This window comes from Xiphophorus hellerii, chromosome 4 (genome assembly GCF_003331165.1).
Source record: "Xiphophorus hellerii strain 12219 chromosome 4, Xiphophorus_hellerii-4.1, whole genome shotgun sequence".
In the NCBI taxonomy this organism is placed as follows: Eukaryota; Metazoa; Chordata; class Actinopteri; order Cyprinodontiformes; family Poeciliidae; genus Xiphophorus; species Xiphophorus hellerii.
This window is the reverse complement of record NC_045675.1, coordinates 4,769,835-4,796,795: the sequence shown is the minus strand read 5'-3', so window position 1 is coordinate 4,796,795 and position 26,961 is coordinate 4,769,835. Positions and strand designations below refer to the sequence as shown.

The 26,961-nt window shown below is 37.2% G+C and overlaps 1 protein-coding gene across 2 annotated transcripts in view; it reads left to right on the top strand.

Annotated features, from left to right (window-relative positions):
* The window catches only part of mapk8ip1b (mitogen-activated protein kinase 8 interacting protein 1b), a 45,134-nt gene extending 18,448 nt beyond the window's left edge, over positions 1 to 26,686 (top strand). For both annotated transcript variants that reach the window (XM_032560485.1, XM_032560486.1), the window contains exons 3-12: positions 11,761 to 12,018; positions 17,072 to 17,153; positions 18,087 to 19,211; positions 20,096 to 20,171; positions 22,215 to 22,387; positions 22,830 to 22,933; positions 23,101 to 23,217; positions 23,687 to 23,757; positions 23,906 to 24,004; positions 26,186 to 26,686. In XM_032560485.1, the coding sequence (XP_032416376.1) occupies positions 11,761 to 12,018; positions 17,072 to 17,153; positions 18,087 to 19,211; positions 20,096 to 20,171; positions 22,215 to 22,387; positions 22,830 to 22,933; positions 23,101 to 23,217; positions 23,687 to 23,757; positions 23,906 to 24,004; positions 26,186 to 26,258 (2,178 nt within the window). In that variant the 3' untranslated portion in view covers positions 26,259 to 26,686. The remainder of the gene's footprint in view (positions 1 to 11,760; positions 12,019 to 17,071; positions 17,154 to 18,086; positions 19,212 to 20,095; positions 20,172 to 22,214; positions 22,388 to 22,829; positions 22,934 to 23,100; positions 23,218 to 23,686; positions 23,758 to 23,905; positions 24,005 to 26,185) is intronic.
* Positions 26,687 to 26,961: the final 275 nt, after the last annotated feature.

The window sequence follows — 26,961 nt, the reverse complement described above, 5'->3', positions numbered from 1 at the left end:
AGGTTGTAAGTTCGAGTTCAGCTTCCTCCTGCCACATGTCGAGGTCCCCTTGGGCAAGGCACTTTTGTTGCTTACCAATCTGCATATCGGTGTAAATGGGTGAATGTGACTGTAGAGTGAAGTGCTTTGAGTGGTCAAAATGATTAGCAAGGCACTACATAAGTTCAGTCCATTCATCTTTTTGTTTCTTTGATAAATCCTGTGTTTGTTTTTTTTATACCAAACATAAAAAAGCTGATTTAACAAGTTTGGACTTCTTCAGGGTCCCTGGGTGTTAAATTAAGGTTAGAATTACATCTGTACATAATATTAGATGATAATTGTAATCATAGTTTAATACTCTGGACCCCGAAGAAGCCCAAACTTGTTCTATCTGGTTTGTTTGTTATAAGAAAAAACAGGCTTTATCAAAAATGAAAGGAACTGTGTGATCTTTCTGTTAGTCTTTATTTAGAAAAATGTATTCAATATAATATAACAAACTTAATAAAAAAAAGTGCAATTTAACATGAAAAACTGAGTAGAAAAAGTAAAAACGAAGCACAATCCATGAAACAGAGAAGATAATCAGAAATTATTACTGTTAGTGAGGAAAATCGATTCTTAAATGAATACATTGCTATAAATAGAAACCTATGTGTTGTTGAGCTTATGTGTAGTCTACTGGTATAATAGAGAAGAACGACAGGATGCTCAACATCTTCAGAGGCTGTAGACCTCAACACAGTTATCCCGGGTTCAATTCCAAGTCTTGGGTAATCTGCTGCATGTCAGTCCCTTCTCTCTCCTCCAAATCTCCTGTTCAATTACTGTTTAATAAAGGCCACTAGAGAATAAAAAACTAAAAATGTACCTGCCACCACATTGTGCTCATTTCCTCATGTTGAAAAAAAAAAAGAAAAAAATACAACTCTTTCTTGCTCTCTCTCTCTCTCGTTCTCTCTCATTCTTAAATAATAAATGTTACATACATATACTGTACATACACACATACATAAATGCACACACACACCCACCCCAACATGCACACATATACACATCCCTTCCATGGGCTGCCACCTTATCATGGTGGAGGGGTTTGAGTGTCCCAGTGATCCTCGGAGCTATGCTGTCAGGGGCTTCATGCCTCTGGTAGGGTCACCTAATGCAGAGAGGTCCTAGGTGAGGAACCAGACCAAGTGCAGCCCAAATACCCCTTATGATGAGGACCACAAATGGAAACAGTGTTCCCTATCCCGGACGTGGGTCAACGGGGCCCCACTCTGGAGCCAGGCCTGGAGGAGGGGCACGTTGGCAAGCGCCTGGTGGCCAGGCTTTAACCCATGGAGCCCTGTCAGGCTAAACAATAAATATTTAGTTTACAAACTACATTTAGCATTAAGCTAAATATTTATTTAAGCTTAAGATTTAGTGACCAAGCTATATACAGTATATTATATTGAGCTAAATGATAAGCCTTGAGCAAGCTGAATACTTAGCTCTGAGCTAAGTATTTGGCTAACAAGGCAAATATTTGTCTCTGAACTAAATATTTAGTTCAGACTAGGGTAAAGGGTACCAGGATTCCGGACCCGTCAGCAGCAGATGAAGCTGAAAAACAGCATGTAAATGAGCACACGGGAGACGCACTCTATGTTACTCCAATTTCTCTCAGATTATTTATTGAACAAACCAGCTCATTTAACTGTCAATACAGTCCAATTTATAGTTCAGTAACTTACTGTACACATTAGACATATTCCATCATAGACATCAACATTAGCTTTCCTTAAATCAGAAATAATCCCATAACATCATATTTTGTCACAATTCCCTCAGGTAACATGTACCTTCAATTCACTGCACTTTATATGCATATTTAATCACACACAGTGACATATTTCATGGGCATGTATCTTACAGTTGTTGTAAACTGGCATAACTATCTTAGAATTCAAACTACTTTAATTAAGTGAATGCATGAAATCACAGTTTAACCTTCCACCACTGTGTTTAGAACACAAATAAACCCTGGAGCCTGATAACAGTATATCACTCTCACATCATGGATTATATGTATATCTAGGCCTGTCGCGATAAACGATAAATCAATCAATCGTACGATAAATTAAAACTATCAATGTCATTTTAATTATCGGCATTATCGTCTCTTCCGGCCTTTTTCTCTTTCTGTTAATGACACTGAATGAAAAAAGGCTCAACTCCGGTGCTCTCCACTGACCCTCCCTTCCTCATTTCCTTAGTGTAAAGCCCAGCGCACACCACACGATCTTAGAGCTGTCGCCGATTGTCGGCCCATTTTCAAAACCTGAGACCACACATTAGCCGACAGAAATCCTAGGTATAACTGTTCGATCGGGTTCGTTCCTGCGGTGTGGTGTCCAACAATGGGCACAAAATAATGACTACAACTCCAGTTAACTAATTTTAAAACCAGGCATTAATCAATGCTTTACTACAATCTACCTGCAATGCATGTTGCTAGTGTCAGCGTAAAGTCCTGAATGAAAATCATTATAACCTATTTACGTCACGTTAACGAAGAACAGCTGAAAAGTTACCGGGTTTATCAACTGCGGTAGCAATTTCGCTCCAACTCCTCCTTCTTTTTACGATAAAAGACGTAAAAAGAAAAGGCGTTTGATAAAAGACGGCGGGAGGAGCCGCTCTATTTGCTGCACCATGATTTGGAGGTGAGTTATGTTTTTTTCGTAGTTAACAATTTGAACTGAATAAACATAACCACATATAATAAACATATATAAAAATGACATATAGTAAAAAAAACATTCCCACATATCACCTCCGATGTCCACCGGATTCTCAGTTGCGCCATGTCAGCTGTTTGGGATTCCTCTCCGTTCTTACGTCACTGCGCATTCTGATTGGCTACCTGTCACATTCAACAGGCTGCCTTCTCGCTCCCAGACAGGGAAAACTCCACAGGCTGCGATAATCGGTCCAAGACCAACACCTAACACACCACACACTGCAGGACGTTGTAAGACTGTCGCAAAGGGAAAATCTGGACAAAAAACCAAAAAGGCTTTAGCGGGAACACCAAAATGCAGAAGCATTATCTGACCCCCCCCCCCCGGCCCGCAGCAAAATTGCCAAGTCTTGCCAAGCAGTTATAAAAATGTAATAAAAAGGTTGGGGACCACTGTTTAATAGCCAGATTTTGTTATATTGATCTCAAATTTACTTGAGTGAAACATGATTAAAAACAGGAGCATGTGTAAAATTCAGCCCTTAAGGACAGATGTGCTGAACCATAATAAGTAACATGGAGGAACAAAATAGCCAGAAGTAGATTTATTATTCTGTCAGATCTGCTCTGTTCCCAGTGAACCACCATCACCACCTCCATTCAGCTCTGCTGCAGTATCCTTGGCAACTGAGTGGTTGAGGGGCTTTTCAGTAACATTTTCTAGTGATCCATCTTTGATCATTTAGCACTGCGCAGGCCAAACTGATAGGAAATCCTCCAGAGAGCTGTGAATATATTTGAGGTTTAGAAGGTTGTTCATTTTCTCAGTTTTTCCCCATCTTACCCTGGGAGCTAATTATAGATCAGATTACCAAATGTGAGCTCTCTCACCGGAGGTGTATTTGTATGTGAACATTGATGACTCATTCTCTCTCAGGGGCCTTGTGAAGGTAAAATTTCACAATGGGGTTCTGAATGGCAAACACCAATCAGGTGTCATACCAGTCACAACAACAAAGCTTCCATGTCCCTGAGTGACTGCACTTCCAGGGTACAAGGCTGTTTCTGCCTGGCTTTTGCCGACCATTCATCATTTCAGTATAGGGTTGTTGTTTAGCATTTGAAAAGAGTCAGCTGCATTTGGTCTCTAGTTTATGCATCAGTTCTACTAGTTTGGATCACGACGTAGATCAAACTGCTTGGGTGGGAGGGAAAGGAACCCCTCTCTTTGTCTATATATATATATATATATATATATATATATATATATATATATGTATATATATAGGCCTGTCACGATAGCAAATTTTGCTGAGCGATTAATTGTCTCAAAAAATTATTGCGATAAACGATAAAATTGTCTGAAGACCTTTTTACACTGATTTAATGGAAATGATGTAATAATGCATGTGATTTCCTGCCAAAGATAGATACACTTTATTTTCAAAAGAATATTTAACACTGGAGCTGATAAACAAAATAAACAAAACAACCAAAAACACAATGGATTCTCAGTCTCCATTAACAAAAAATGTACTTGATAAAAACTAAACAACATAAAGCCAAAGTGGAAATAAATACTGCATTCAACCAAAAGAGTGCAGATTATGAAGTCTGTATATTATGTTGCCCTTCAGTAATAATTAGATTTAAATAGAGAAGATGGGCACATCGACTACCTGATGCAATAGTTCACACTACATGATTTTTTGCTCCTATTTTTCCCCTTATGACAATCTTAGACCTTTGGTCTTTCTAAGATTGTGTGGTGTGTTTCGGTAGATCGTCGTTGCCGCTCCGATCTAAATCAGGGGTTTTCCTCGACTGGGAGAGTTAATGCACCCTGTTAAATGTGACAGGTAGCCAATCAGAAAGCGCGGATTCTCCTCAGTGTTTTCTGAGGGGAAATTACGTCGGGGAATCCCAAACAGCTGACACGGCGCAACCCGAAGTCCAGAAACAACATTAATGTTTATTCAACATGCAAAGAATATAGAAATGACAAAGGGAGGAGTTGGAGCGAAATTGCTACCGCAGTTGATAAACCTGGTAACTTTTCAGCTGTTCTTGGTTAACGTGACGTAAATAGGTTATAATGATTTTCATTCAGTCAGGACTTTATGCTGACACTAGCCACATGCATTGCAGGTAGATTGTAGTAAAGCATTGATTAATGTCTGGTTTTAAAATTAGTTCACTGGACTTGCAGCCATTATTTTGTGCCCATTGTTGGACACCACACGGCAGGAACGAACCCGATCGAACCGTTATACCTAGGATTTCTGTCGGCTAATGTGTGGTCTGTCAGGTTTTAAAAATGGGCCAACAATCGGCCGACAGCTCTAAGATCGTGTAGTGTGCGCTGGGCTTTACACTGAGGAAATGAGGAAGGGAGGAGTCAGTGAAGAGCACTGGAGTTGAGCCTTTTTTCATTCGGTGTCATCAACAGAAAGAGAAAAAGGCCGGAAGAGACAATAATGCCGATAATTGAAATGACGTCGATAGTTTTAATTTATCGTACGATTAATCGATTTATCGTTTATCGCGACAGGCCTATATATATATATATATATATATATATATATATATATGTGTGTGTGTGTGTGTGTGTGCGTGTGTGGGCGTGTGTCATATCACATCAGTTCTTAAATCTCTGCACTGCTTCCAAGTTTGTCAAAAAATAATTTTACGTACTACCTATAATTAAAGTGTTCTGAACTTAACGATTTTAAACCCAAGTATTATTCCTTTAAAGATAATCAACACAGTATGGATTGGGTCAACCTAATACAGTCATTGCTGTTTTTACCTTTCTTTGCTGGATATGAATCCCACAAAGTGACAGCACTTTGTGTTGTCAATTATTGATAAGTCAATTATTGATAAGGATTTATCCAGAATTTCTAATATTATCAGAAAAAACAAATGATAAAAAAATATAAATATGATTTTTTTTTAAAAACATTCAGCTGCAGTCATCAGCTTGTGAGGTTCTTCTTGAAAAATTTAAGTAGTGGTGACCACATCAGTAAGGTCAACACTAGAAGGAGGATTCAGAATGCATTTTGCCTCATCAATCATTAACAGGAAAATGGAAGGAGGATGACTTCAGACAACAGTTCCTGTGTCAGCAGGGCGAGGTGAATTAGATGTTCTGTAAATATGTGTGGTTCTTAGAAAAGGTCAGGGGTGCACACACGGAGGCATGTGTAAAATACAGACAATATGTCCCGATACTTTGAATTCTATGTTTTGTAAAGTCCTTTGCCTTTTGTGAAGCCAGGAATGTAATGGCTCAAAACTTAGTATTGGGACAAATCAAAAGTACTTTAACTTACAACATATTCTTATACTGAATAAGTTGTTTTTTCTCTCAAACTAATAATATTGACATTTATAAATAGCTGTTTATATGACATGATTCATCCAGTAAAATGTTGTTTTTTTGGAGAAAGGCCTTGTCAGGTCAGGACCTAGAATTTTCTTAAATAGTTCTAAATTAAAATAATTTTCTCCATTTCTTTGATGAATTTTTGCTCTGTTTGGGACTGAAAAGAAGACAACTGAAATTGTGTTGTCTCCTCAATTAGAGGAGACAATAGAGGCAAATTGCTGGATTGTGCTGGAATTGATGAATGTGTTTGTGTTTTCACTGATTTACTGCAATCTGGTACTGGAAAGAAATAGGAATTTGCAAATGCTAAATATTTGCAAAAATGAAACTTTTTGATAACTTCCTGTATCTGGTGTACTCAAAACCAAAAAGAGAATAAATTCAACTTGATGCAAATGATGTTCAAATTGCTCCCTTCTGTTGGACCCAATTATTGTATTTCATTTGTATGGATTTAGGACAAACTGCTTTGTGAATATAGTTGAGAAAAATAAAAAAAAACAAGTAGTAGTTTGAACCGCTTGCAAAAAATGGAAGGAATTAAGATTGTGAATTCTTGAATCAGTTGCAACGGAATGTGCTTTTTTTATATTGCAATATGATTTCATTTCTGACATTTAATCTGGTATTACTGCTGTAAAGGACTTGACTGATATATAAGATATATTAAAAAGTTTGCAGTTGAAGATTCAGTGCTGTTTAATGTTCTCATTATTTAGTTTAGCTGGAACTATTAGCTTGGTTAATTCCTTTGTCAGATATGTTTCTCTGCTTAATTTTGCCCAGCTTTCTGCTTATAGAGTTCGTTTGTGCCTCTTGTTATTTAAACCAGTTCACCTTCAAAAATTTTGTTTGAGTTTCAAGAGAAGACAGAACAATTCACGTACAAATAACAGTTATTTTTAGATGATTTTATAGCCAACCTGTTTGTAACAGTGAAAGGTATCCGGATACATGGCTTATCCTGGCAAAGAAAAGACAGGCCGGAGCTCATCAAAAGACATATTGAATTTCCAGTGCACATGGCTTTAGTATTTAAGGGTTAATGTGGACCAGATCAAGCTCAGACAAAGCATAAAGAGATTTAGTGCTCCTTAGAGACGTGGGATGACAACATGTATCATCATTACATCCACTCAAGGCGGGACTGGGAGAGAAGAGTGCTTCCATGCTCATGTGTAAGGATTAATTGATCTGATGTGCAGCCATTTGTCATGTGTGGAAGGTTGGCGAGAATGACATTTTTGGGTGGGGTCACTTGACTGAACAATTACATTAAAATGTCTGTAGAAGCACACAAAACCACCCAGGGGTAGATGCATCAGTTGTTTGCAGACACTATTTGCACACCTGAGTTTATGTGTGTTTCTAATTCTGAAAATAGATGCAATGACAGATCTATTGCAGCAGTTTACTTACAATTAAATAAGAAATTATGTATGCATGTATGTATTATTTACATTTTTAGAAAAAACTGAAAAAGTAAATAGCTTAGGTTTTGCAAAAATCAGAACTGCTTGTGCCATATTCTTGGTGCTGAAAACATAATGTTGTGATGGCTGATGGTCAGTTTGGTACACGAGAAGAAAAAAGGGCCAAAAAGGATCTGATGTCATGCTGACATTAACAAAAACCAAATCAAGGATGTCACAAATGGTAAGTATTCTCTGTGGAAAGATTTGGCTAATAATCGTGCACTTAATGATGGATGGGATTAAAATGGCTCCTGCATATATTTAGCAGAATCTGCATCATGAATCAAGTGCAAATGCAATATGCAAATATGTGGAGCAAAAGAGTTGTGAAAGATGGAGGAAATCTCAATGCTTCTTAAACGTACAGAAAAAAGTATTGAATAATGCATTTTCCAGACACATCTTCATGTCAAAATGTGACCACAAATGAAGCATTTTTTATTGTTTTTTCTCATGGTGAACACCATCGTCACAATTGTTTTAAAATCGTTGTTTTAGAGATCAGAGTCTTATAAGCACTGCTATGACGGTGCCTATGAGCACATAAGCAGACTTGTTTCCATAGCAACAGTATTTTTCTTACCCACTCCACGTGACGAAGCTGAAAATACATGAAGTGTTGGCGCGTGTGGGCATGCACAGACACACACGCACAACACCCCCATGGATACTGCTCTCGTCATCTCCTCTACACATGGTAACTGGAGAGGAAGCTGCCTCATCGAGTCAAGTGGACACAAGAGAAGTCCCTTTCTCCTCCTTGCTCCTGTTTACACCATTTTCACAGCCATTTAGGGACATGATCATGCAGATTGACACGTTGTTTTTGTTTTGTTTTTTTATCTCTGAATGTATAATGGCTTATTAATGACCATCATCCTAGTCTTTTCCTTAATTTGTAGGACAGCTTTGTTCAGCTTATTTTTAAATACACAGCGTTGAACATGTTAAGCAAACAATTGCTCAGATTTTCATTAGGAATATTCAGAGGCAACAATTGGACTTTAAGTGTTGCTGCTTTTAAGTGTTTCCACATTGATATAGAAATTGTCTTTACTAATACTACCAGCTACGACAAGCTGATAAAATTAATAATCAAACGAGCTGAAATAAACAGAACATTTTTATGACCTGAGATCAACTGTGGTTAGTCTGCTCACTCCATGATCTCAGGTAACGGAAGCTATTTTTTCACATGTAATGTATTTTAAACTTATATCAAAAACAAATTTTAAAATGCTGCCATTTTGTGTTTTGTAGTAAATTTAATCTTAAAAAGAGACAAAACCAAAACTTTAAAAGATATTAATTAACCTTAATTAACCTTGACAAACATATGCTTTCATACATTATTCTCAAGTCTAACTATTCCTTCAGGGTCTTTTTTTCTTTTAGTTTTTTATTGCTTTACATAATATGAGTTGTCTATTGTTTTTTTTTTCCTGCTCACTCTACTTTGATTAATAAATTCAATCATATCCCTGGCAGCAATGTTGCCTTCATCACCAGGGTGGCTTGTCTCTTAGCAACAGGGGGACAGGAGTCAATTAAAGTGCCCAGCCACAATTTGTTGCCATTAAAGCAAAAACCAAAAATAAGAAAAAGAAGAAAAGAAAATGTCCTGCTGCGATAACAACTATTGAATTTTTAGTAGATGAAAAAGGATGGGGAGTGAAGAAAAACTCTTGTTTAAATGTAGCTTACATCAGAGACAGTCGTCTGGTGGCTGAACTGAAAATAGAAGAGGAGGAAAGGATGAGTGAATCTGAGTATGGATGGATGGCAAGAAACCACAAGCAAATGATTAAACTGTGATTGGCACACAGATAGACAAATGGACACGTTGTTGGATTGATCATTGCTAGATGATGCTTGATTTTTTTTAAAAATAAATGAATGTTGGCTGATTTAATGTATGTATATAATGCTGGATTGATGGACTTTCAGATTGACAGATCTACATATTATCAAAATGAGACGTGTGGGTAGATTGAAAAGTAAATGAGTGGATTGTACAGATGAATGGATAATATTGTAAAACCTAAGTTGGATAAATGAAAAATGCAGAAAGTTTTCTTTTTACCGCATTAGATGGGGAATTAATATTTTGAAAGTTAATATAACGTTTCACAGCCAATTGCATTTGAATTGAGGGTTCAGTAACATGTCATAGATAGCAGAACATTTGCATCTTATGTTCAGAAATTTTTTGCTATTTAACTTTTTATGATACATTTCTGGAAGTTCTGTTTTAAACTAATTCTAACCCTTGGTTGTAATTTATAATGGAAGAAATACTAACTTGCTTTTATCCTTATTTTTAACCCACTTGTGGCATGGCTTCACAGCATATACATTTTAAATGCGACTGTTAATACTAAATACTAACACTTCATTTTAATCTCTCTAGTATAGACTTTACTAGAGGTGTATAAATAATATTTTTCTGGCTGCAACATCAGATCAAACCTTTACAGATTTTTAACCACTTTCTCTTCTCATACAAAAAGGTCTTTTTTCTTCCTTGGTGAAAGACAAAAAGTGAAAGACCTTTGGAAATCTGGGATGAGCGCCTCACTGCATGCAAATGTGCTAGAAGGCAGCATTTAGCCAATGGAAGTGGATTAACCTCCATTCCATTCACCAGCTGGGTTTTAGTCACAGCCTGCAGTTGTAAAGATGCATGTTGACAACCAATCTGCTGAAGCTCAAATGGAAAATCTAAATTATTTCACTTGTAATATTTACACTGAACCATAGAGATTAGGATTTGGACTTATTTTATGACAGTGACTTATTTTACTATGCTTGAGTGAATACCAATAGTATTGAGAAACATTATTAAATGTAAGTTGGCAAAAAATAGTTTTTGTTGACTTTAAAACTCAGCTGTTGATGACATCTCTGTTAAATAATCCAGATTTATCTGACTTATTTTACTTGGGCTCTTGAAAATGTACAGAAGCTAAGGTAATACATTCAGATATTTTGCACAGTTTTCATGTTGTCTTTTTCTTTATCTTAAGTGTTTTGCAACTAGACTTTGCATGTAAAGGAAAGAGAGTTAAAGACTATAATAGGCTTTACGGTGACTCTGAAGTCCATGTCAAAGCCAACAGAAACAGTTGGTGTTGTTACTGTGTGTTGTGTTCAGCTACTGGGGAATTGATGATAAGTAAAGCAGACTTAACTGGCTCATTGCCCTTTTACCTACTGTCTGTTCACAATGCTCATATGAGTTTAATGTTGTGATTTGGTAAGCTTAAAGCAATATGCTGTATATATATATATATAGACAGGTTGTCCTACTATTTTTGCAGTCACTCCGAGCATTCACAATGCAGAGGTGAGGGACTCATAATTGTCGCAAAGCAGTAATCTTCATAATTCATTATGGGATTAAGTAATCCCATAATTCTGTGACATTTATGTATTTTCTGTAAATGTCACAGAATTTAAAAACATTCCAGCCCGGCTTAGCTGAAGATCAAATTATGCCAAAATCTGGTGTTTAGAAAGATGATGGTAAAGCATTATTTATGACAAATTGGTACCTTCCTACAATATTGGAAGAGTAGGACAGCTTTATGGGTACAACTTTAGGTCATAAAGAAGTGAGACATAAGCAAGTATATCAATTATCTTTGGATTTTAAATGGGTGGAAAACAAAAATTATATTGAAAAGGAATAAATCCATAAATTGTTTTAAGTTAGCATGTATTTCTTCCACCTTTGTGATGAGTTTGAGACTTTTCCTCTTCTCTTGCCACTGAATGCAACTAAACCAAGCGTAAACACATTGGTTATGATGTATTAGCACCTCTTAAAATCAAAATAGCCTAATATGAGCATAATTTTAGATTGGAAGTACAACCACTGACTTACGAAAAAAGCAAAGAAAGAACATCTCACAAAAATTAGACATAAGGGAGAGAGGTTTCATTCTTTATTATTCTAGGGAAACATTATCATTAAATAAGAGGATTCTATAAATCAGTTGTGTATGTACTGTTTTTAAGGTGGCCAACTGTTGTCAGTGAAACTGTTGTTGCTGAAGACAGAACGGCCTCTAATTGGTTAGCTCCATCTCCTCATCCCATGCACACATGCTCTCTCTCTCTGTGTGCCACTCTCTCTTCCTCTCCTTTGACTGACGCTGTGCTTCCTCCAATCCCTGCAGGGCCGTGTGAGGCGAGGAACCAGTAGCATGTCGGGGAGGGTGGAACTGGGAGCAGTTGGCCAGTTTCAGGCAGAGATGCTGCATTTGGAACTCATTGACGGTGCTGACGGTTACCGCGGTGATAAAGACACCTCGAAGGCATCCGCTGTTGCAAGTGCGCCAGTCACCAAGGACTCTGGAGCACCTGTTACCATGGATACATACCGACCCAAAAGACCTACGACCCTTAACCTCTTCCCTATTGTGCCTCGTTCACAGGTATGGCCTGGATTATCTTATCTACACACACACACCCCTGCACACTTCTGACAGAGCACAGTGCTAGTGGAAATCACAAGCAAGATTATTTGTGTGTTTGACTGCCTTATGTGTGTTTATTCCATTAAACAACAAAAAACGTGTTTTCAAAATTGAGAAAAGATTAACAAAACAGGATGGATGGATGGATGAACAAAACAGTTGACATTTCCACAGAATTCATTACAGTTGTTCTCCTGACAGGATGTCTTTTCTAGACCAAACAACGGCTTCAATTGTCAAGACACATTTTTCCCATTGGTGCCCATCTCTGTTTGTGCTTGAATAGAGCTCGTGATGTGAGTGGTTTTGTTCAGTAAGTCAGTCTGTGTGAGAACAGAAGAGCTATTTTCTCTACAAGGTGTTCAATTAGCACAAATTTTATACTTTTAGTGGTAGTTGCCAAACAGTATAGGGCAAAATGGAAATCTTTTTAGTATTGTAGTCAAACACATATAAGTGTTTGGGGAAAAAAGGTTGTGTGAGATAGACAGCATAGTGCAACTATGTGTGGAAATTAAAACATTGAGTTCTATCTGTCAATCATTTCTCTTATTTGCTGACATTAATAGAGCAAGAATGTACATTTCTGATTATGCTTGAGAGCCATAGATATCTAGGCAAGATATACAGTTTTGGCTAAGAAAAGCAACCTATGGACATAATATGAACAGGGCCACCAAATATGGGCAATAGCAGAATGTGAAAACATTGCATGGTCCAATGAGTCAGCTAAGATATTTAGATGTCAGTGTCAGAGTGTGTAAATAACACTACAGCATGGACCCATGTTGCCTTTCATACCAGGCTAATAGTAGAGGTATAGTGCTGAGGGGGATATATAATTATTGGCACACTTTAGGGTCCCTAGTACCAACTGACCAAACAATGCACCTTTGACAAGATTTTCATCATTTATGTGAAGCTAACCAATCTGTGGTGGTATCATGTCAATATTGACCAAAATTTATGATAAATGTTTCTGATATCCTGTTGAGTTTATGCCATGCATAATTAGAACAGTTCTGAAGGAAAAACCGGGTCAAACCCAGAACTAGTGAGGTGAAGTTGATAAAATAGTCGGTCAGTATATATTTTGACTGAATCAAATTTTATTCTTTGCCTCAGATAGTAGAGGATTTTTCTACCAGTTTATGGTTAAGCAGTTTAAAACTTGGTCTTTTTACTTGTTAAAGATTATTCACAGAATTAATTGAACCCTAAGCAATGGGCCAAATGCCATTAAGATTTGGGTCAAATTAACAATTTGATATTTAGGGCTCTACCCATATGGCATTCTATTGGCATTTACTAGTGTCTGTGCAAAGCAAGAGTTCCCTATAGAGACTTCTCATCATTAACAAGAACTAAAGCAGCTTTACCATTGTCCCAGTTATGTCACCCAGTTGGTTCTTGTAGATGTTTCCTCACATTTCTTCTGGACGTATCTTCCTATTAAAGGAAAGGTGTCCTTTCAGCTGTTGTTCCATTCATGCTCAGAATGAAGGATTGTTACAAAATCAAAGATATAATGCAAGTGATTGTCCTGTGGCTCTACTTGCTTGTGCAGGAGGAATAAGTGGTGAAAGTCAATGTAATCTGCTGGGTTTCCTTAGATGAAAAACCTTTTAACCTGAATAGTCAATTAAACTTGACCGCATTGATTGATAACTAGAGTCAAACTGGAATGTAGGTAATTGGTTGTTTTCAAGTCACTCTCTACGACTGTGATTATGACTTATTTTGCCCTAAGACATTTGTTGTGCATAATCTGTTTGAGAGAAATGACCAGATATTGTGTGCGTATGTTGAAAGTGGGTCAGTACAACTTCCATTGTCCTGGTTTTGCTTTGTTTTGCTTTCTGATGGCTTAGTAAAAGTTTATTTTGCAACATGTGAGGGACATTGATTCCTAGCCATTCAACATGAATGGAAGGATTATAGAGTACCAAAATAAATCAACAATTGTATGCAACAAATTAGCACCATTTTGGAATAAAGTCTGAGCCTTTTAAGATGTTTGGAATATCCTTTTAACAATCATCTAATTGTTTTTATTCCTAATATGGATTTGAACAGTCAATTTTGGAAGGTTGTCTAGCCTTTCTTTTTGTTTTTCAATGATGAACCAACTACACTTTCATTTTGAGCTTATTGCTGTTTCTAGGTCATCTGCATCTAGATGTCTCCAGTTTATCAACCATTTCAGCTTTCCAATAGTTCAAATAGTCATTGAATTCATCACTAAGAAGATAAAACATCCTACACATCACTAATTCATCATAGTAAACCAATGGTAATGCTTTAGTTGGTGAGCCTGTTACAGCCAGCATTAGTTCCTACCACTGTGATCTTTGAACAGGTGTTGCTTTGTATCCTGCTCAGAGGGTTAGACCAATTTTCCCTTTGCTACGGCTGATTTACAGTGTCTGTCTAAGAATTTATTTTGCATGCGATGCAGCAGCAGCTGGAGTCTGTGTCCTTCTTGTTGCCACATTGAGCACAGCTGCTCAGATTATTACTGTCTGTCTGGGAATCAATTAAGGTTGTATTTAGCCATATTTAAATATTTGTTTTCTCATTTGAGCCTCATGAGTGCTAGTTTGGTCTTAATATCTTTGTTATAATGTACAGAAACATAATTTTTCATAGCACAATAAGTCAACTTGTTCTTTATTTAATTAGGCTCCTCTTGTGGAACCTAATTTTTCCTAACAGTTTTTGAGGCTTAAACAGTGAAATGTTGAGCAGCTTCAGTCAGACAAGATGAGTAAGTAGGATACAGAGTGCTTATAATCTTCAGGCAACCTTTCCTCTCACATTGTACTGTAACAAAATGGGGGTAAAAGGAGACAGAAGACACAGTAGGACCGTTTCCAGGTCAGCAGATTTGTACTACTGAACCATGGTGTATATGTTTAGTTGTACATACTTTTGTAGCAACCAAGAGTTTTTTGAGCTAAGCAGAGCTCAACAGTTCATTAGACTACTGAGACTTAAATACAAAGTAAATAAGCTGGCCTACAGTAGAGAAAAAACATATTTTTGTTGACAGAGAAAGTATTTTCTGACTGTCCCTTTTAAATCTGCATGGGTACAGTGAGCCAACAGACAGAGGAACAGATGGCCATGTCAGAAAGGATTCCTCAGAGTTAATCTAAGTCTAAGGCTAATCACTCATCTAGTTAAGACACACTACTTATGTTGAAGTACATGCATGTTTTAGTAAGGGATTTGCTAGATCTGCAAACTTCTTTACGGAGTTTATAGTAGTGGATCTACCAAAACCAGTTCAATTGGCATGAGGTGACATTGCAGAAAACAGCTGAGAAGTGAACGATTCTCCTGACCTTACCACATCCTAATTTTTATGTCCTGCCAAATTTAAAACTTGATTTTAATTTTAGGGAGCAGAAACCTTCTCATCTTTGCCCCTTCAGGAAGATGGTCTGTTTTTTTATCAGTTTGTGCAAAAGAAGATGCCAGGACAATGAAGTTCATCAGACATAATGTCACAGTCTGAGACATCTTGGAAAACATTCAACAATGAAATCCAGTTTAATTACAGCAACACCATCCTAGTTATTAACACTGACTCCTTTGAGTTCACTCTCCCCAGCCATGATCAGCTTGTCACAGTGGTAAAATCTTTATCTTCCCAGATCTATGGGTGCAGTCTCCCACCTGCTGATTCTCTCGTTACCACAGCAACAGTTGAGTTTCCGCCTGGTAAATGTAGAAGAACGATGACTCATGTGTAGTGGGTGGGTAGAAGAGGAGGACAGCATCTAATTTGGGACACACTGCCGTCACAGGAGTTTCCAGTTCTTCTGTCTGGTGTTTTTCTATATCTGGAAATTAAATAAAACTCTTTTAAACCCAAACATACAGTAGTTTTTGAATGTGTCCGATATGAAAAGCTGATCTTAAACAGCAGTCTGATGTATAATCTTTTTTGACAGTTTTTAAAGCATTCATGTTGTCCCATCATAACACTTAGTTTTTTTCCTCTTAGGATATATTCTGTCACAGAGAACATTACTGCTCATTTTCAGTGATTCTGATCACCTTCTTCTGTCTGTGCAATTTTGTTTAATTGAGCTCTGTTGCTCCAACAGTAAGGCTGAAGCTCATAGAACCATTGGTAATGTGTATTACCACACCATATTCAAAGTCTTTTCCTATTGATCTAAATTATATGTTTTTAAAGTTTTCAGCACTATGCATTATTTGTAATATGAAAATATCCCATATTGTGTACTTGAATTAAAGCTGCAGTAGATATTTTTTGTAAACATATACTTATTACATTTTTGTTGAAACTGTTACTATATAATGACAGTGTAACATGCGACAGATAAACTGTGAAAAAAAACTAACTCCTTTGCTTCCACCCTTCCCACTCCTCATAGATAGGCTAAAGCTAGTTTCCAACAACACAGTCATGAAAGCTCAACCTAGTCAGCATGGGTTTGAGTTTCAGATTTCTAAATAGACTACAGTTTACAGTTTTTATTAGTTCCGAGATTTTTTTTCCTGCATTTATTGTTACAAGATGAGAAACGTGCAGATAATGTGTCTCAGCTATGATGCTTTCTTTACCACTAATACCACTATTTAGTCATCACTGATGTAAAATGATATTGCTATTGAGATGATACAGTAACAATGCTGTTATAATTCGTGAACAGATAAAATTGTAACATCTAATTCAAACTGAGTTAACCACAGCTCTGTGTGAATGAACTTTGTGCTCCCAGAATCTTTTACAAAAGGTTGTGTCCCTTTAAATGCATGCCACGAAGCACGAACAAAAGAAATCCCCACTCATTCATTTGAGTCATTGTGTGTGTGTATGCGTGTTCGTGCATGTAATGCTCTCACAAAAGTTGTTGACTACACTGTATACCGGCACCTCGAACTTTGGAACATAGTTCCTTTTTGTCGTCTCTCTAAGTTTACATCTATATCCATCTTTTCCTCTCACCAATCCTTTCCCTTCCTCTTTTTTCAGGACACATTAAACAACAACTCATTCGGAAAGAAATACAGCTGGCAGGAAAAGGTTTCAGGCTCGTCCTCCCCTCTTAAAACAGGTGAGCTTTCATTTTACTGGTTCTTTACAGAACAACATTAAACTTTGTAAATGTGTCTTTTACAAAGCTTGCTTCTGAGTAAGGTTGTTTCAGTTGAAGTTTCCTTCGACTGTGGTGAGGACTTGTGTAATTTTAATTTGGTTTGTCTTGCTGTATTTGTATCTTTAGTAGCTTGGATTGGATTTGTGCAATGGTGAGTGGAGTTAGCTGAAGGAAATGCAAAGTGTTTTTTCGTTTGTTTGTTTTTAACAAATATAGATTAATATGTGTTTTTTAAATGCTCATAAATAATTTTTTTTCCTACAGATTATACAGATTATTATTTATTGTTTTTGGGAAGATGTACTTCCCAAGTGCTGGAGAAAAACATCCTCTTAGCATAGTGTGACCAACAATATGTATTGGTTCTTGCCAAACATAGCATTTTGCATGTAGGCCAAAAAGTGGAATTTTTGTTTTGTCTGACCAGATCACCTTTATGCTCTCTGTGTGGATGCATTTCTATTTTATTTTAAGAAAAGACCAGAAGGAGCTGTCTCATCACAGTTCAATACTGTGTGAAAGATAGGATGATAACATAATGCTTTGATTTACTGGCGATGGATTATGACGTAACATGTGACATAACACAGCAGGCACCTTATCCTAGCTCTGAATTTGATGAGTAAGGGGGATTTATCTGTGTAATCCTAGCATTGCCTTACCATTTCCACTTGTCTCTCTTTCTGCTTTGGTTTTTCTTTTGTCTTTGTGGATTCACTGCCATGTCCATTCGTCTTCGTGGCTCTGTGTTCTGTTGTCTCTCCCGTCTGCATGTCTGCATCATGTGTACTTACTTTCTTTGTGTGCCTGGCCTTTGTATGTGCCTGTGTGGCTGTGTGTTTGTCTGTGTGGCGGTCTGCATGGCCTTGTTTGCATCCTTTCTTCCTGTAGGTGACCTCACACCTCCAAGAGAGCACAGCTGTCTGAGCGACGAGGACAAGGTGCAGGGTGGGGCCGCACAGACCAAAGACAGAGGAACCTCCACCGACGCCCCCTGCAGACACAGCCACTCCTCGGGGCGCTCGCATAGCTCAAGCTCAGGGGCTGCAACTCGCTCCAAGCTGCAGGAGAAACCACCCCAACCACCACCGCCGCAGAACTACACACCCGCTCCTCTGTACCCAACGGGTAAGACGGACAGCTCGGGCCACCGAGAAAAGATTCGCCACCAGGCGGATGTTCATCTGGAACCCACAGAGGAGATTTATCTGACTCCAGTGCAACGATCAGCGGACCCGTTGGAACCCCCCAATGTTCAGGAGCGACCTTTTCTCTCGCAGCAGACTGAGCAAGGGCGCATGTCCATAAGCTCTGATACAGAGGGACCGCCTCCTTATCAGCCCCTCCCAGACCGGACCAACCCCTCCATTTTTGAGGAGGACGAGCTCTACGTCCCTCCACCTTCCTATGCTTCCTGTGTAGAGTCTCTCATCACACCACCCAACATGGCTGTTTCAGCACAAGGCTCTGTCGCACTAGACCTCAGCCTGAAGGGGACAGGAGCAGGTGCCATGCTGAGGGCTGGCTCATCGGTAGAATATGTGGACGCCACCGATGACAGCTACTGTGGTGAGGATGAGGATGTAGACAGAATAATGATGGACAGGAAGATGAAAAAGACAGCAGGAAATGGAGACGGTGGTGGCAGTAAACCTGCCATACTAAGGACTACCATGAGCTCCGAAGCCAGTAGCCTAACATATGACTCGGTGAAATACACACTAGTGGTGGACGAACACGCTCAGCTGGAGCTTGTCAGTCTCAGACAGTGTTACCAAGGCTACAGTGATGACAGTGACTCAGCCACAGTCTACGATAACTGCGTCTCCTCTCCATATGAGTCGGCCATCGGGGAAGAGTACGAGGAAGATGAAGACGAGGAACACGACCAACAGACCGGAGCAGCGCAGAGGGAAGCCACAGCTTGCCTCTCTGAAGACTCAACACCAGAAGAAGATCTGCATTTCTCCAAGAAGTTCCTTAATGTCTTCATGAATGGTCGTTCTCGCTCTTCTAGTAAGTCCCTCCTACCATTAATCTACCTTTGTACAGTGTATAAGCTGAAAGATACTAAACAATTTGACTTTATTTTAATTTACTTACAATATACATGAGAAAAAACCATGTGCATAACCTCCTTTAGAGATCTTACCCCCTAATATAAAGCTGTTTCCCAAATAATAATTTGACCATTTTGCCTAGTTAAGCTGGAAACATAATATTCTAGACTTATAGCAATAGTTTGATTTAATTTCTCTTCAGAATTAATAAAGTATTTTTGAATTGAATAATGCCTTATATAAATACTTAGAATTCGGAGTGTTCTCATATAGCATAGATTTCCAGTGTCACCAGGAACATTTAAATTTAAACCATATGAATATTCTGGCTAATTGGTAGATCTTAGCAACAAAAGCTTTTGATTTTCTAGTCAACATAACACCATAAAAGCAAACAACATCTGGCAGTGATTTGCTTCTTTCTGAAACAATTTCTTCATTGAGTGCATGGAAAGCATCTATTTCTCAGTTGGGCTTTGTTGTTTGCAGTGTTTCTATGCCATCTGTATTGTACTCTGGTGTTGGTTTACTGTCCTTTGTATTATGAGCATTTTTGAAATCTTTTAGAACCACCGCAATTAATCTACCCAGTTCAGAATAAAGCAAGTAATCTCAAGGGAATGTAGGTAGAAATACACAAACTCATCAGTTTCACATCCAATTAAAGTGTGATTTATGGACTCTTAATGATCCTTCTGTGCTTAAAAGTAACCTGATTGTAGTTTAATTGGATTTTTTTAGTTGCACTAAGGGCCTATTAAAAACTGCCACTGTAATCTGTAAAGTCTTATTTTTATGTCAGTTTTCCTCATATTTCTGATTTCTTTTTTGTTATTGAAGGTGCTGAGTCCTTTGGTTTATATTCTTGTATCATAAATGGGGAAGAGAAAGATCAGACCCACAGAGCAGTATACAGGTAAGGCAAAAACACACAGTTCCCATCAAATATTGTTTTGTGATACCTATATCTGTGCTAAAAGGATTTCTGTCTAATCCATATAATTTCACATTCATCATATTTAATGGAAGTGACTTTGAGCTCAAATGTTACTACTGAAACAACAATCGGTTTTATAAAGAGTTGCATGAATGAGGGATGAACTAGTCTGTATTAAATTATACATTATTTTTGTATTTGATCTCATACTTAAATTGCTGCCGTTGACATGATATTATTTACATACTGCAAAGACCAATGACACTGAATAGAAAAGGAAGTGTATTTCCTCATTTAATTAATTCCCACTAGAGATCGGCTATTATTGTACATTCATTGTTATTGCAAAATATTTCATCAGCAGCATTTTTGACACTAAACTTTATATGATGTTTGCATACCTCGAAATTTTGACTTTTTTCCCCACTGTTCCAAGACACCAGAAACAAATATTAATCTATTTAAAATATAATTAAATGATAATTAAATGCAGTCTATCATGTTCTTTTTAGTAATAAAACTTCACCTTTTACTGTGTCTGGTGTCCTGAAGTTGCCTATTAAATAATCTGCATATTGTTTCTTGTTACATATTTTTGATTAGGTTTTTTAGAGTAGTTGGACTGCAGTGAATTGCAGCCGTAACCATATATCACTAAAAAAGACAGGAAAGAGTTTTTAACTGCTTTTTATCATCACTTATATGTGTATTGCAATACTTCCCTGAGAATATTGAGATAAATGTTTTAATCCATATCACCAGTTCTTATTCATGGCACAAATTATTAACTTGGTGAGGATGACTGTAAAGCTTTACCACACTATTACAGCTTCATTGAGGATTGCCAAAAATATTTGTCATAAATCATCAGTCGTGGCAAATTCAAATAAGACTTGTGTCTGTATTTTTATCTCAGTATGGCAATTATGTTGTCCTTTTCTCTGCATAAAGTACGGAGGACTTTATGCAGTTTCACCCCAGTTAGCACTGAGTGCTTCCAGCTGCTACTGGAAACCTCAGGCTGTTCCAGGCAGTGGGAAGCAGGGACCAAAACAACAGCAACGCAGCCAACAGAACAAGAGCGTCTTTATCTAGCAAGACATCATATGATGCAGGGGGGCATTGTCCTTACATAGCCCACTGGGCAGTCAATAACTGTTGGGAGCAGATGTGCTTCAAAATAGATTTTCCTTTGATATGCACTTGTATGAAGCCGATTTACAAGCCTTTAAGCATAAAGTTTATGATAAATTTACATGCCTTTTCAATGTCTAGCTTTAGAATGTATGAGAAATAATGCAAAGAATAAATGTATTAAACATTCTACATAATTAAAAACTTAAACTGCAGGCGTAATTGCTGAAATGTAATTTAATAACCTATTGATTTGTTAAAATTAGATTATTGTAAGTTTATCAAAGTTTCTATGTCAATTCATATGTATTTGTTTTTAGACTCATGCTAACATAAATGTTACATATGTAGGAAAAGTACATGTAAAATCTGTCTTGTAAGATTGCTCTCTTCAGTGAAACATTGCTGTACTACCTTGCAAAAATAAGTGGTCATTAGCATTAAAGATGTAAAGCATTCATATATTCATTCCTTCCTTCCCATATTACTAGCGGCATCTTTAGCAACTTTACCCAGTGTGAAAAACTGGGTAACAATCATCTAAAAGAATACAGAAATATTTTTGAAGCAATGTCAAAAAGAAGCTTACTTTACTGTCTTCCCGTAGAATCAAGCTGTGCTGCAGTTGTAAATATAGCTTGTGAAAAATAAGTGGAGCGCTGTCTTTAGCTGTATTTGTTTTATTTCAATCTTTTAAAACAGTGCTATGAAGAATGACATCTTTGCTTTGACTTTCACTAAAAATTGTACTCCTAATTCCCACCTAATTTTTTGTTAGGTTCCTGTATCTGTCCAGGGAGCCTAAAGGCCTGGCACCTCCCAACTCGCTGCACTGTCATTGCTCTTCCGTTACCAATTTAAATGTTGAATTTTAACAAATCTCAACAGGTTTGTGCCTCGACATGATGATGAGCTGGAGTTGGAGGTGGATGACCCGTTGCTGGTGGAGGTCCAGGGAGAGGATTACTGGTACGAGGGTTACAACATGCGAACTGGTGCGCATGGAATCTTCCCCGCTTACTACGCCATAGAGGTGAACAAGGACACTGACTGCTACAAAGGTACTTTCACAGCTGTTATGTCCAGATGTTAAAATTACAGTAATTTTGAAAGAGCAGCAAACAATGCCAACTTTTACTTGTATTGTCTACAAAGTTTTTGGTTTTCAATTTTGAAGTTAGAAAATCATTCAAAAACATCTTTAACTTGATGTTTGAATGAAGATGGTTCAAGTGCATGAAAAAAAAAGTTCTATCAGATTTGCTGGAAATACATTTAGGAAGCTCCTCTCCTTGTAGTTAATGAAATTGATTTTGTTGTACAGTACAATTGGAAACACTAAAGTAAAGAATGAATCCAACTAATCCTGCTTTTTATCAGAGTTATATAAAAATGCTGAAGTGTTTTATTGGCAATCAGTAAAGTTTTCAATTGCTTTTATTTTCCTCCTGCCTTTAATTTCTGTTCATACATTTTTGCTATTTTGTTCTCCTCTCTTTGCAGTTAAGAGCAGTGAGTGGATGGACAGATACCGCTTGAAGTTCCTTGGCTCAGTCCAAGTGCCGTATCACAAAGGAAATGATGTTCTGTGTGCAGCCATGCAGAAGGTAGGAAGCCCCTTGCTCTCCATGACTGTTTACCTGTGAGTGTACAAATACACTAGTACCAAAAAAAGGTTATTTTATTTTTGTTTATGAGGTGTATTAACCTAAAAACTTATATTTGATGAATTTCTAATTAATATTATTAAGTAAATCATAATCATGTCCCTCAGATTGCCAACAACAGACGAATGACAGTCAAGTTCAACCCACCGTCCTTCTGTGTCCTGGAGATCAGCGTCAAAGGAATTAAGCTTGCAGTTCAAGAGGATTATTATGCTTCTGACAGAGTAAGACTCTTTTTGGTACTTTTTCTTTTCCATGTAAAATATAAACATGCAATCTAGCATATCAAATTTGGCCGATTTTCCCCACAAAAAGTAATTTCTTTCAAGGACTTTTGAAACCATTAAAAAATCTGTAGGGGTCAGCATTTTATCAAAGCACAATAGAACCAAACTTTGTCATGTTATGTGGTTCTACGCTGCATATGAATTACTGTAGATATTCCCTTGATTTAAAAGTATCAAATGCAAGAAAGCATGATTCTGTTATCATTGTAAAATAAATTTATAGTTGATTGAAACAAAACATAATTGTTTTAATTGTCCAACCAGAGATCCTGAACTCAAATCCATTCCAAGCACAGTTAGAAACAAGTACATGTGGTGTAATTTTTGACTTTTTATTGAGGGGGGGTTGTTTTTTATTTTAATCAGAAATGTTATTCTCCCTCTTCTACCTGTGTCTTGTCAACAGAGTAACGAGTGCAGTCACTTCTTCCAATTAAAGAATGTTTCTTTTTGTGGCTACCATCCTAAAAACAGCAAGTAAGTTTTTCCCTTTTCTTACGGTCCACATGTGGTGGCTTTAAATTGCCACTAGGTGTCACTGTATAAAAACAAATCAAAACTTTGAAATTATTAAGGTGAGTGGGATTCTCATATCCTGTTTGATGTTGTTTTTTTCAACCTACAGGTATTTTGGTTTTATCACTAAGCACCCAGCAGATCAGAGATTTGCCTGCCACGTATTTGTGTCTGAAAACTCCACCAAACCTCTTGCCGAGTCAATTGGGTAAGTTGGTGCACATCCGATAACTTTAGATTAGTTATTTAAAAACACTCTTTGATGCACAGTGCATGCAAAAGTATTTATATCACTTGGACCTTTTCACATTTTGTCATATTACAACATAATGTAGTAAATACCCGAAGTGGGATAAGCATTATACATGATTTTCAAGTAATTTTAATAAAGTAAAGTCTGAAAAGTGTTATTTTTAATCACATTTACTCCGATACCCAAACAAAATTCAGTGTAACCAGTAAACTTGAAAATGAATGTCTTTAAGACATAGAGGAGCTGCATGATGGTGCAAGTTGGCCCCAGGTTCTAATCCTGGCTTTGTGTCTTTCTGCATAAAGTCTACATGTTCATGGATAAATTTGTGAAAGTTAAATAATAAAACAATGTCGGAGGCTTCAAAGGTCTCACAGGCCGTTACTCAAGCCATAATCTGAAAATGAAAGAGTACGGTACCACTATGATCTTACCAAGAAATGTGTGCAGCCATGCAGAAGGTAGGAACCCCCTTGCTCACCATGACTGTGTTGAGTGTTCAAATACACTAGTACCAACAAAAAGGTTATTTTATTTTTGTTAATCTGATAATGAAAGAATACGATACCACTATGATTTTACCAAGAAATGACCTAAACTCACATGCCAGGCAAAAAGAAACATCAGTGAAGATGATAACAACAACAGAACAACCAAGTCATGCGCTCTACAGATCTGACCTTCATGGAAGCAGGAGAAGATGGAAGGCATTGTTCAAAGACCGTTTAGTGTGTAACAATGCACATGGAGTGTGCACTAATCAGATGAGACCAAAACATAGCTTGTTGGCTTACATGCAAAACACTATGTAGATTGAGGCAATCTGAATGTGCCTTAGATACCCTATCCCCACAGTTACGTATTTTGACCAATTTATGCTTTAAAAGGTAAAGGGAGATGGACATGGCTAAATCCTGGTGAACAACCTGAATCCGAAACATGCAGCCAGAGCTACAACGGACTGATTCAGATTAATGGTGTCCAAAGTCCGTTCAAAACTAGCAGGGTTTTGCTTGCTTTAGATATTTCCAACACAAGTGAGCGAAATACACGGTGTAATAACATGCCTCTGAAGAACGAGCTAACATGACGAGGTAATACCTTTATTTGCATCAGCTTAGTTGGAGTACAAACATAATAAAACCTGAAGGGCACTGACGCTTGAGAACTAGAATTTGATGTCCCTCATTTAGATAAAACCATATTTATGAGTTAGAATGGCCCAGTTAAAGTCCAATTGAGGATATGCATCACTTCACATGATGCTTTGGTAAAATATTGACCTGTCACATTCTCCATTTTCTGATTAAATATTTACCCATTTCCTTCCAATTCATAGCCATGTTGTATTATCTTTATTTTATTTAGCCACTTATTGGTATATGACACAATACCATTTCTGCAAGGAAGTAATGGTTTATCTATCAATGTTGGTGAATAAACTACATTAGAGTTTATGGTTTTAATGTGGCAAAATATTTAAAAAGTTTGAGGGTTATAAGTACTTTTGCAAAGCGCTGTATTGTTTTGTGTATTGCTTTTCTGTAGTTGGTGATATTGTGAGTCTCTTGATGGATTGTTTCAAATTAAAGGCATTTCAGTGTCTTGTTTCACATGTCAACAGAGATATTAACAAAAAGCAGACGAGGCAGAGTAAGCGAATTGATTTGTTGACACAACTTGTTTAACTCAGTATAAATACAATCCACAGATTTCTGTCACTTACAATCTAAATTTAAAAGTAAAAAGAAGCAGCTCTCGTTTTAAATTGCATGCGGATTAGGGTGAAGTTGTGTCAAAGTTTATTTATATAGCACATTTACAACAACCTCAGCAGACCAAAGTGCTTCACAACATCACAGGTAGATAAATGATAAAACAGAAAATAACATTAAGTTTGGTAAAAATGATAAGACACTTTTAAAACTTTATATAGAAGGAAATGACAGAAAATGTCAAAACTAATAACATAAATAAAAACCAAACCACACCAAACAATACTTAATTTCAGCAGTCCATCATATACTTGAAGATTAGAATTAGTTATAATTCAAATTGTATGCCATGATTCAAAAATTTGAGTATGCAAATTCAAATAAAGGTAAGAAATGACGGCTCTTCTTTTCTCTTCTTCAGGAAAGCATTCCAGTTGTACTACAAAGAGTTTGTAGAGTTCTCGTGTCCAACAGAAGACATTTACCTGGAGTAACCCCGCCTTTGACCACAGCCTTGTACAGTACACTGTATCATAACATAAATGTGCATGAAGGACAAATATTTAAAAGGGAATAAGAAGAACAATGACTCTAACATCTCTAACAAACATACAATGACTATTTAAAACCCCTTAGCTGTCATAAGGACACCGGTGTCCTCATGGACATGCAAGTATTTTCAGGGTGACAATTAAGGGGTTAACATTTGTGCAGGAGCAGGGGATGGAAATGAGTCAAAGGAGAATAACATTATGCAAAGGTGAGAGTTTGAAGGTGTAGTCCATAAATGCAAAGCACAATTGATGTACTTCTGCAGCAGTGGGAACAATACTTAGCCTGTAGCAGCAGCTCCGTCATGAGAGCACTAGATTACTTCACATTTCAAATGCACCTAAGGCAAAAAATAGTATCTTACTTCCGGAAATAACTTAAGTTTCTTTGTCTTTAAAAAATGAGGGAGCTGTATATCTACAACAGTAAGATAATGAACACCATTCAAAATGCACATTAACTCAAATAAAAAACAGTGCAGATACTTTTTTATTTATTTAGGAAACCTTGTATAAGGTTATATCCACAAGCCACCGTAAAATAAGGTTTTGAAAGCTAGCTTAAAGATTCCATCTGAATTCTGGGTCATATTGATGTTTGACAGAAATGAACTTGGCTCACATTTTATCAAACACACTGAACGGG